Consider the following 12868-nt stretch of genomic DNA (forward strand, 5'->3'; position numbering starts at 1 on the left):
CTATTGTATACTGTCTTACACCACAAATGATAATATTTCCATAAATTATTATATCATTTTAGAAAAAGAAGAAGGGGATGTCAAATGCTACATTTTTCAATGAATTTATTCTTCTGGGATTTTCAGAATTCCATGAACTGGACCTGGGATTTTATATACTTCTGCTTCTGATGTACCTTCTGTCACTTATAGGACATTCCTTAATCATCATAGTGGTTTCCATAGACCCTAAGCTCCATACTCCAATGTATTTCTTCCTCCTGAACTTCTCCATCGCTGAGATTTCTTCCACAACATCAGAGATACCAAAGATGTTGGTCAATAGCTTCTCTGGCAAAAACACCATCTGCTTTGCATGTTGCATGGCCCAAGGTTTTGTGGTCTTCACAATGGGAGCTGTGGAGTTCATCACCCTCACAATCATGTCTTTTGACCGCTATGTGGCCATCTGCAAACCTTTGCATTATCAAACCATTATGACTAGTGGACTCTGTATCAAACTGTCTTTGCTGGCATGGATTGGTGGGTTTGGACTCATATTTCCTCAGTCGGTTGTGGTGTGGACGTACCCCTATTGTGCGCACAATCTCATTGATCATTTCTTTTGTGACATTGGTCCAGTTTTGCAGTTGGCTTGTGCTGATACAATAGTGATTGAACTAATAGGATTTGTTTATGGTGCTGTTATAATGTGGGGTTCCTTTGGGTTCTCTCTGATTTCATATATGCACATTATAAACACCATACTTCAGATCCCTTCTGCCATCGGGAGGTCCAAAGCTTTTTTCACTTGTGCTTCCCATCTTATTGTTCTAACCATTTTCTATACAGCAGATATGCTTATGTACTTGAAACCTTCAACGCATAGTGACACCCGACTAAATAGGACAATCTCTCTTGTGCGCACCAGTTTCATACCCATGTTAAACCCTTTCATCTACACAATACGGAACAGTGAATTCAGAACTGCTTTGTGGAAAGCAGTAACCCAAAGGATGAGTTTCTAACATGGTGCATGATGCTAAATATCTAGGTGTTTCCATTATCTCTTCTTCTGAAAGAGAACTAGGGAGTCCTTGGTGCTCTCTGATTGTGATTACTTTCTTGCAGACATTTCATTACCCAAATAGGTAACATAATCAGTACTTCTGTCCCTGACGTTGTTACCTAATTGGGTAATAAAATGTCTACAAGAAAACAGCCATACTCAGAGGAAACCAAGGACCTCACAGCTCAACCCTTAGCTACAAATATTCTCTTCTGTTGAAAGAGAAAATATTTTATTATTATTATTATTATTATTATTATTATTATTATTATTATTATTATTATTATTATTATTATTATTATACACGAAAAACAACAGTGTACACAGCAAACGAGATAACTATGCTGGATTTCGTATCACAAATCACTAATTGAACACTTCCTAAGCATTTAGGACTGTGTGATGTATCGGCAGATTATGCGAGCAGATTCCAGTAAGGTGGCCTTCTGCAGCTGACCAATGGTGATTTTGTCAGCGCCAATTGTTTTTGAGTGCTTGCCTAGGTCTTTAGGCACAGCACCCAGTGTGCTGAGTACCACTGGAACCACCTGCACTGGTTTACGCCAGAGTCTCTGCAATTTGATTTTCAAGTCCTGATATCTGGTGATTTTTTCAAGTTGTTTCTTGTCGATTCTGCTATCACCAGGTATGGCAATGTCAATGATTCCAAAACTTTATCAGTCTGCATTCGGAAGTCCCTCAGTTGTATTATTATTATTATTATTATTATTATTATTATTATTATTATTATTATTATTATTATTATTATTATTATTATTATTAAATTTCCTTTGTTTTACATATAAAATTTCCATATCTACAATGGCAGTGTACTGTCTGGGTACAATCTCTTTTAAATACAGGTAATAAACTTAATACATACAATAGTTGTAACCATTATTCTCAAAATCTATTCATCATGATCTTCACTTATCCTTGCTAAACATTTTCTGTTATTTAATTAAATAGTCTGTTCAATTTTGTGTATAATTAGTTAATGATATCAAACCTTATAAACATCACATTTATAATCATTATCCTCCAAGTCTATTATATTTACTTATCCTAAGTATTCAATATTCATTATTTAATTACACACTTACTTCATTTTTATTTACATATCCTCCTTGATTTTGAATTTCTAACTTCTGCTTCTATTTTCTAACCATTGATAGAATAATTCCCAAGTTAAAAAATATTCTGTTTCTTCCTTATCCTTAATCTTCAATGTTAATTTATCCATTTCAGCACATTCTGCTGGGATATCTTTCAATAGTTGCACATCCATCTGGGAAACTCCAAAATTGCATATGAAACTATGAATTCTTTAAAATATTTTATGGCTCTTGCGAAGTCTTTGTCCATTTGACAATGTCTAGCTTGGACATTAAGAAATAAAACAGCTCAAAACAGTTTATCTATATTGAAGCATTTTTCACATCCCTGATCACATTGCTATGGAGGAGAGTGGCGCTATGATTTAATGAAAGAAATGTAGAAAGCTCTTTTTAGCTTATGATGTGGGAGAAATTTTATATATTAACAATGTCCTAAGAATTCAAAGCTGAATATCAAACAGGACTACATGTTCAATTACTTTTCTATTTAGTATAGAAAAGCTAAGAAGCATTAACAGAGCTTAAATCACAATTCTATTTGGTTCAAATTTCCTCCCCCTCCCCCTCTCCTCCTCCCACTTGTTCAAAGCAAATTTATTTATTTCTCTTATTTTGAGCATCAAGGTTCCCCCAAATTAAAAATCAACTTATGGTCATTTCATTGATACATCATCTGTAGTAACAATGTGGAACAGCAACTACTTCTTCTTCTTCTTCTTCTTCTTCTTCTTCTTCTTCTTCTTCTTCTTCTTCTTCTTCTTCTTCTTCTTCTTCTTCTTCTTCTTCTTCTTCTTCTTCTTCTTCTTCTTCTTCTTCTTCTTCTTCTTCTTCTTCTTCTCCTCTTCCTCCTTCTCCTTCTCCTCCTCCTCCTCCTCCTCCTCCTCCTCCTCCTCCTCCTCCTCCTCCTCCTCCTCCTCCTCCTCCTCCTCCTCCTCCTCCTCCTCCTCCTCCTCCTCTGTCCAAAACAAATTTCTTTCTTCTTCTTCTTTTGAGAAGTCGTCAAACCTAATATCAGCTATTGGCTTCTAATTATGTTTTGAGTAGCCCTCACAATTCCTGGATGTAGGATATAGAAATCAATGATTCCATGAATAGTTAATATAAATGTAGTTTTGTTTTCAGGTTTTATCAATAATATATTGGGATTCATGCTACCATTTTAAGGTACAGGTGGTCCTCAGTTTACAACTATTCATTTAGCAACTATCCAAAGTTACAACAGCAATGATATAACTCATGATATAACTGAATTGAGGGAAGGCAAATTTCCTGATCTGAAAAATAATGACCTTGTTATTCTTGATTTTGAACAAATGGACACCAAATTAATTTAACTATTTTTTATTCCAACAGACTACAATAATAAAAGAAAGTATGAGGTCTGAAAATTACAGCATGGTGAAAGAATTCATTTTTATAGGTTTTCCTGGCATCCAGAAATTCAAGATTCCTCTATTCCTGATCATAGCAGTGATCTACATATTAATATTAAGTGGAAATGTTCTGATTTTCTTCTTTGTGTGGAAAGATTATCGACTCCAAACCCCATGTATTGGCTTCTGGGCAACCTTTCCTTCTCAGGACTTTGCTTCACTACTGTCATTATACCCCAAATGATATAATATAATCAATATAATATAATCAATATAATCACAGAGTGAAAAGTTATTTCCTTTATGGGTTGCATAATGCAGATGTATTTCTATTTTTCTTGGGAACTTCAGATTACATTCTGTTAGTTATCATGGCCTTTGATTGCTATGTAGCCATCTGAAAGCCCTTGAGATATTCTGTCATCATGAGTGGTTGGTTCACCTTCCAGCTTGCTGCTGGGTCTTGGACAGGGGCCTTTTTCTCAGTCCTTTTTTCAACAATCCCCTTTTATCTGATCCCATTTTGTGATCCCAATGTTATTAACCACTTCTACTGTGATATTCTTCCTGTGCTCATGCTGGCTTGTAAGGACACAACCATGCTGAAATGGTTGAGCTATATATCAATGGCTCTTATTGTTCTGTGTTCACTTTTTCTAACCTCAGTGTCTTACATATATATCATTGCCACCATTCTACGCATTCCATCTTCATCTGGTCGACAAAAAGCATTCTCAACCTGTGTTGCTCACATTACTTTGGCCTTGATTTTTTTGTGGGTGTCCCATTTTCATGTACCTTCTACCAGAGAAAATCCATTCCTCTGGTTTCTACAAAGGTATGGCCCTGCTTCACACTGTGGTGACACCTTTGCTGAATCCATTCATATATACCCTTCGGAACGAGAAAGTAAAAGAAGTCTTCAAAGATGCATTGAAACAAATGGACATTCTTGCCCCCAAAGTGGAATCATTTAATTCAAGAGTATGTTGATTCTAATACCAATGTATATCCCAGTGTGTGTTCTTTTCATGCCTTGGTTATTGTGAATTAAATCCCAGATCTAAGGTAAAGGTAACATAGGTGCTAGTCATTTCCAGATTTAGGGTGTGGTGCTTATCTCCTTTACAAAGCCAAAGAGCCAGCACTGTCTGCAGACGTCTCCATGGTCATATGGTCAGCTTGACTAAATGCCAAAGTTGTACAGAATGCTGTTACCTTCCCAGCAAAGTGGTCCCTATTTTTCTACTTGCATTTTTACATGCTTTCAAACTGCTAGTTGCCACGTCTAAATATATGGTTAAATTTTGTTTTGCTGAAATCAACAAAAGGAGGAATTGTAAGTGCTTCTCTGTTGAAGAATAAGAACTCCAAAGACTGCAGATTATAGTTAGTACCCCAGTTTACACACCTCCCACCAGCCAAAACAAAAAAGTAAATGCTTATATACAGAAAGCTTTTGGAGTTAAGTGCAGCAGCGAATCCACATCTAACAGCCTGAGCATATGCCAAAGCCTCACGTAGGCAAAGGAGTTTCTATACCTGCAAGACCTCACGTAGGCTGAAAGCAGGTATCGGGAACAAAAGGATGCTGCCCACCTTGGGCTACTGGCTGGACTGCAGGCATGGATTGGTTACTTTGTATCCCTTAAGCACTGTGATTGGGCGCTACAATGTATCCACTGAGACCCCCCATTCTTTTAACATGTAAAGTAGACTGAACTTTCTCTTTTGTGATGTTTAACAATGTGTGTTCAATAAAAGAGCTTCCCTGAGCGCGTGTTCGGGGCTGCTCATCCAAGACTGAACCGGCTTGGTCTCTTTCTTGATGCATTGGACTCAATGAGAAGCCCTCCTAATGTGGAGCAAAGCCGCATCTGGTGACCCCGACGTGATCTGCTGAAAAGAAGCAGACCCGCCCGCCTTCGACCTCCCATCTCACCCGGCCAGATGAGCCAGTTGCAACCCAGGGACGCCGTCTAGTGTCACGGATCCCTCCCCAGGAGAAAATCCTCCCTTCAGGTGAGTATGGGCGGGAAATTCTCTAAAGACCAGATGGTGCATCTGCAAGAATTAAGGGAATTAACGAAGAGCTCAATTTTGATTCTTAGGAGTCAGGGCAAAATGCTCCCGGCTCCAAGTAAAAAGGACCTCATAGCCCTTTCAAAGTACATCCACATGCAGTGTCCGGCTTATCCAGAAAAGGGGTCCTTAAAAGTCTCCACATGGCAATGTTTGGGTGACTTTTTTCATGATACTCCCAGGGCTCTGCCAAAGATTTTAACCACCTGGCGGATAATTATGGAATGTTTAAAAGTTCACAGCTCAGCGCTGACTAATGCTGGCACCTCCCCCTGCGGGAGGTCCCCCTCCCTATGCTGCTGAGACCAAAACCAAAGACGCTCTCCCACTGGAAGCCTCTTCCCCCACAGATCCTGAACCCTCGGTTCCTCCTAAATTAAATCCTGCGGGGGATCAGACACCCATGGGAGCAGTTGCACAAGCCATGGCACAGGGGCGCAAGGAGGGCTCTCTTACCCTAGAGGAGCTCTCCCTCTGCCCCATAGAATATGTTGGGGATGGAGCTGGGAATATGGTGCCTAGGCTTGAACCCTTATCCATGAAATTAATTAGAGATTTAAAACAAGCTGTGGCCATGTATGGCATTCAGGCACCGTATGTCAGTGGTCTCATTAACACCATCAGCACCTCCTTTTTTATGCTACCCCAAGATTGGAAAGACCTCTTCCGAATGATACTGACAGGACCGCAGTACGTTGTGTGGGAATCAGACTTTCGTGCCAAAGCTGAGAAAGTTGCTCACGATCGTGGCTCAAAAGCAGATCAAATTTTTGGCATGGGCCGATTCGCTGACTTAACATCCCAGACAACGATCCCACAGTGAGTTCTCGCCCTTGTCAGTATCATTGCTATCAAAGCCCTTGATAAGGTCGATGATCCTGCCTCTGGGGCCATAGGCTCCTTTTCCAAAATTACCCAGGGATCACATCAGCCTTATGCTGAATTCATAGAGGAGCTCCAAAAGGCTGTCCAGAGGCAAATTTCAAATGGAGAGGCCCGCAGAGAGATTCTGTTGAAATTAGCCTTTGAGAATGCAAATGAGGATTGCAAAAGGATTCTGCAGCCTCTGGCTGCCCGAGGGGGCTTCCCTCTCGGACTATCTAAAGGCTTGCAGAATCATGGGGACTGTTTCCTACAATATGGAACACCTGGCAATGGCCTTGCAGCAAGCAAATTCTCAAAACAGGCCGGCTGGGAATTGCTTCAATTGTGGGAAACCAGGCCACTTCAAAGCACAATTTAGGGCTAGGGACAATCCACAAAACAACAACAAGCCAAAAACAATTTGCCCAAGGTGCAAAAAGGGTACCACTGGGCAAACCAGTGTCGCAGCAGCACCCCCAACCGCAGGGAAACTAGAGGGGGCAGTCAGCCAGCCCCACTCCAAAGGCTGACACCATATCTTTCCAATTAGTTGCTTCTGAAGATATGGAAATTGACATCCCAGGCACTGTGTACTTTCTCCCCACGTGTCTGAAAAACCATCCCTCCTGCCATGACGCCCTCATAATTTATCCCATCCGGGACCTCGTGGCAAAAGGAATTATTGCATCTCCATTTCTGAGAGATTCCGATGACTTTTCCTCAGTTGCCATAGCGGTAATTGGAAATACTCCCACAAAATTTAGCAAGGGAGAACTAGTGGCAATTGCTGTTCCAGTACCTGTTAAACTGAAGATGCCTGGGCATTCGCTGTCCATCAATCTATGGAACGAGCCAGGCCTGTATTACAATTCACAATCAATGATAAGGTGTTTTCGGGTCTCTTAGATACTGGAGCTGACGTTAGTGTCATCCGAACGGCTGAGTGGCTGGACGATTGGCCCCTAGAAACTGCCCCGGCCGTTTGGGGAGTGGGAGGAGTTCAGCAAGCCCACCGTAGCAAACACTGGCTATCGGTGAGTTCATCTGATGTCTCTCGCACTGCCTACCTCCAACCCTTGGTGCTTCCACTACACACTAACCTGTGGGGCCGTGATCTCATGTCTCAACTTAATGCAAGACTCATCATAGAATAATGGCATCCTCCACTGAAACCCCACTGCGGCTGCAACTAAAAACCACAGAGCCTGTTTGGGTGGATCAGTGGCCCCTCACTATAGACAAATTAGAAGCCTTGCAATCACTTGTCCAGGACCAAATTGTCAAAGGGCATGTTGAACCATCTGTCAGCCCATACAACACCCCCATTTTTGTTGTAAAGAAAAAATCAGGGAAATGGAGGCTCTTACAGGATTTGAGGGCCTTGAACATGATTATAAAACCAAGGGGGCATTACAATGTGGTCTGCCAAATCCCAATATCATCCCTGAAAAATTTGATCTCATGGTTGTTGACCTAAAGGATTGTTTTTTTCTATCTCGCTGCATGAACTTGACCGCGCCTTGTTCGCCTTTACTCTGCCTCACTTGAATAACTCCTCTCCCTCCTCTCGCTTTCAATGGAAAGTCCTACCTCAGGGCATGCTCAACATCCCCACCATGTGTCAGCACTATGTAATTAAGGTCCTGTTACCCTATCGTTCTGCCTATCCACAATTTCTGGTGTATCATTACATGGATGACATCCTTGTTGCTGCTCCTGGGCCCCCAGGTACAGTGTTTGCTTCATTCTCTTTCCTGAAAGCCATCCTCGCGAAGGGAGGCTTGCACATAGTGCCTGAAAAGGTACAAGTGCTGACTCCCTATGCATATCTAAGCTATAAAATGCTCTCAACTACTGCCTATCATTCATTCCCCTCACTCTCTCTGCCTCCTCAACCTACCCTTGTTCAGCTTCAACAATATCTGGGCACCATTAATTGGGCCCGACCTTTCCTGTCACTAACCACTGACACTCTTTCTCCGCTGTTCGAAGCCCTTACTTGGGGAAAAGGGCCCTCTGACAAAATATCCTTGCAGCAACCCCAGCTCCAAGCGCTGACCCATATAGAAGAGAACATACGTAGAATATGGGTGGATAGGGCTGCTGCCAATACTCCTCTAGATATGGTCATTCTAGCCACCCCAAGGCTCATGACCACGGCAGTGACCCAAAAGGACCAAAAGCTCCACATCTTAGAGTGGATCCATCTCTCCCACACGCCCCGATGCTCCATCACTTCCAAATCAGGTCAATTGGCTCAATTAATCGTAAAGGGCAGGAGCCGCACAAAAGCACTCATGGGGATAGATGTCTCCACACTTTTTATCCCCTTCTCGCTGCAAATTTGGGAACCTCTATTCCAAAACTCCCAGGAGCTTCAGTTGGCCTTATCCAACTGGCCTGAGCTAGTCTCCTGCCACCCACCCGCTGACCCATGTTTTCAGATCATTCGAACCATACCCATCTCCTTCTCCTCTCCCATCAGCAAACAACCTTTGGTCAGTGCCCTGACTATATTTGCTGATGGCAGCAGGGAACGAGGGGCATGCGCTTGGCAAAAGAATGGAGCATAGCACACCAAAACCACCCCTGTGCAGACTTCACCACAAAGGGCTGAGCTTGCTGCAACCATACTAGTCCTCCAAAATTTCAGCGAACCCCTCAACTTGATCTTGGACAGCCTGTGTGTTACCCAAATAGTCTCTACCATCCACGACTCTTACCTCTCTCCCACTATTGACAAGAACCTTCTCTCTCTTTTTGTTACACTGCCACAGCTTGTTGCGCACTGACAACACCCTCTCTTTGTAGCCCACATTTGCAGCCACCAGCCTTTCCCAGGAATTCTCCAGGAAGGCAACGACGTGGCTGATCAAGCGGCTACAGGTATTATGACCACGCACACCCTAACTCCCTGGAAAAGCCATTCTTACTTTCATCAAAATGCCAAAGCCCTCATGAAACATTTTAAACTTACCATGGCAGAAGCCTCAGCCATCAGACAGCAATGCCCCACCTGCAGTCAGCAAGCCAATTCCATTCCCTTAGGAGTAAATCCCCACGGGTTGAAAGCCTGTGAAATATGGCAAATGGACATTACTCAGTTTCCTCCATTTGCCCCCTGGAAGTACCTGCATGTCACAATTGATGCTTATTCAGGGTTCATAATGGCAACCCCGCAGAGAGGAGAAGCCTCTAAACATGTCATTAACCACTGCATTCGCACCTTTGCATCGTTGGGACGCCCAAACAAAATAAAAACAGACAATGGTCCTGCATACACTAGTGCGGCTATGTCAGAATTTTGCTCTAAGTGGCAGGTCACCCACAAATTTGGGATCCCTTACAACAGCCAGGGACAAGCCCTGGCAGAGAGAGCCAATTTAACTTTAAAGACAGCGCTAGAACGACATCTGACCAAAGGGAAAAAACCCTTGGCCTCCCGGCAATGCAAAACACCCTTAATCTTTGCCTTTATACACTTAATTTCCTCAATCTCTCTGGCACCCCTGCTACAACAGCAGCGGAGAGACACTTTTCCTCCCCCCCCTCTCCTGATTCTCCCAAACCACAGGTATACTACCGCCAACTGCCAGACCCTGCTTGGAAAGGTCCTGCTGATCTCCTCACCTGGGGTCGCGGCTACGCAGCTATCCAGCTTCAAGATCGTGTCCTGTGGGTTCCTGGACGGCACGTCAGACCATACCACCCCAAGGTAGCAAAACCACCAGCTGCAGACATATCAACATGATCTGCCCTGCTGCTTCACTGACCCTCCTCCTCCTCCTCTTCCTCCTTGCTGCACACGCCTCCAAAGTTTCCATTCCATCCAGAGTAACATACTTCACGCCAGACACCCCCCTCCTGCTGACCTGCACTGCATCCTGGGACATTTTTCCCCCTTATCTCAGATGGTCAACGCTTCCTCAGCCATGGTCCTACATCTCCAGCAATGCCTCTTTCCGGGTCAACACCTTTGAACAACCCCCTCGAGCTACACTCCTCATATCCCATCCTACTGCAACCACCTACTATTGTTCAGGTCAACGCCTCCATGATTCTATGCGCAACACCTACAGCTCCTGGACAATCCTCAGACCTCGCTCACCTCATCATCATCACAGACAATTCATGAATTAGCCTGACACTAATATTCAGAACCCCCCTTTGCTGCATAGGATTAAAAGATCACAAAAACCCACCAAACCAGATGACTGCACCCCCTGCTTGACCAAAACCACACAATCAGACTTCACTCAACTGACTCTCATTTACCATACCCAGCAACCACAGAGATGCCTTTCTACTGGGAAAACTTGCCAGAATAACGGGACTATGTATCAGTTATGCAAAATGAACTCAGAAACTATTTGCTATGACCCCAAGACGGCTGTTCGCCTCAATGTTACTTTGTGGGCCGGACTTCCAAAAGCCTCTGGCAGAGCCGATCCTGAAGGGGAGGGAAAACTTTACTACCTAAATCACACCACTGTGCTTAAGGATGGTACTGACCCAATTGTCTTAACTTTTGATGTTTGCATTGCTTGTTCCAAACCAGGGGGATATCCTTGTGGGTCAGATGATTGGAAAACCAAATATGCTCATGATCATAAGTATTTGTGTCCCATGCCCATCAATTGGGCCGTAGGAAACCCTAATCATTGGATCCCTTCCGGGGGCTCCATTGAATGCTCGGGTTGGTCTTGTGACTGTGATTACACTGGGGGAGGGTACTCAGGCTGCAATCATCTGTCACAATTTAAACGAGTATCAGGGTCTACCAAGGACAACAAGGTAGAGATCCCTATCTCCAGACAACACCCCACCATGGATACCTATGGTATAGGGATTGATGGCATAGGAGCAGACCCAAACAGCTACATTACTATAAAAACAGAAGTGATATATGAGGGTAAGGAAACATCATTAGTCTGGTCGGTGTATAATAATTTAAGAAAGTTAGATAAAGCCCCTGATACCAGCATAATAGCAAAAACCTATTCATGGACATGGCAGAAAAAATTGCAAAACAACTTGCAATAACCAATTGCTTTGTCTGCGGGGAACCACCACAGGAGAACAGTGGCCATGGCAAGCCTTAGAAGCCTCGCCATCACTGTTCAACAACATGTCTTCTATAGGAAACATAACAGCCAGAACTGCCCCCGACCCCCTTATCTGGACAATTACTACCAAACTAATCGGTAGAAACTGCTTCTCCCAAAACGGGTCCATTCCGGTAGGACATCTCCTTTGTTTAGGTCCGTGGGACATCTCCTACCGGAATTGGACAGCACCTGATAATGCTACTACCACACCCACAAAATTCAACACAACCCTCCTCCCTTATCTCAGGGACACTTCATCCTCCCAGAACTGGACTGCACCCAATGACATGTATTGGATCTGCGGCAACCTAGCCTACCCATCCCTCCCAGCAGATTGGCAAGGGTCACGTGTATTGGGATGGATAAGACCTTCCTTCTTCCTCCTTCCAATCTCAGTGAAGCAGGAACTAGGCATCCCTGTTTATGACATGTTGTCTCGCAAAAAAAAGGGAAGCCGACAATGCTTTTGCAGGCTTCCCCTGCCAATCAGAATACACAGGGGACACCTGGACCACAGAAAGAATCGTCTGCACCTATGGCATGGCTACTTGGGCCCAAGACGGGTCTTATGGGTACAGGACCCCCATATATATGCTTAATAGAATCATTCATTTGCAAGCTGTCTTAGATTTAGCAGGTCAACGAATAGATAAGGCTCTAAACACTCTTGCAACTGCTACAGACAAATTACGCACAGCTGTCTACCAAAATCGCTTGGCTTTGGATTATTTATTAGCCAAGGAAGGGGGGGTATGTAGAAGGTTTAATCTCACAAATTGCTGTCTTCAAATTGACAAGGTTGGCAAAGTCGTAGCACAGTTAACTACTGAGATGCGACAATTAACCTACAATCCGGATCAAGTATGGCGAGGTATGGACCTCAAAAATATCTTTGGCTCCTGGCTCCCAAAACTGCCAGGATTACAAGCTATAGTAGTGCTCATAGGTATTATTGCTGCTGGGTGTGTCATTCTTCCATGTATATTACCAATCTTTGTTCGCACCATCTCCAATAGTCTGTCACTGCTAGCAGAAAAACATGCCATTGCACAGGTCAATGCCCACTGGGAAAAAGAATCTCTGTACAAAGCTATACCCTCAGAGGACCCCAATGAGAACATGTGCACGGGCTTCTGTATGGGCTATAGCAAAGAACCAGAAGAAATCCCTCTGCGTAAAACTAAAACAGAGGAGATGCAGCAGCGAATCCACATCTAACAGCCTGAGCATATGCCAAAGCCTCATGTAAGCAAAGGAGTTTCGATACCTGCAAGA

At 43.4% G+C, this 12868-nt stretch overlaps 1 protein-coding gene and 1 pseudogene across 1 annotated transcript; both read left to right on the top strand.

Annotated features, from left to right (window-relative positions):
• Positions 1–77: 77 nt before the first annotated feature.
• On the top strand, positions 78–1007 carry LOC113449860 (olfactory receptor 6X1-like). The gene has a single exon (XM_026720996.1). The coding sequence runs from the start codon at positions 78–80 to the stop codon at positions 1005–1007; it is 930 nt and encodes a 309-aa protein (XP_026576781.1).
• Positions 1008–3561: 2554 nt separating this feature from the next.
• LOC113449858 (olfactory receptor 6M1-like) lies at positions 3562–4532 on the top strand (annotated as a pseudogene).
• The last annotated feature ends 8336 nt before the right edge of the window (positions 4533–12868 follow it).

This window comes from Pseudonaja textilis, chromosome Z, assembly GCF_049901715.1.
Source record: "Pseudonaja textilis isolate UNSWEBS1 chromosome Z, rPseTex1.2, whole genome shotgun sequence".
In the NCBI taxonomy this organism is placed as follows: domain Eukaryota; kingdom Metazoa; phylum Chordata; class Lepidosauria; order Squamata; family Elapidae; genus Pseudonaja; species Pseudonaja textilis.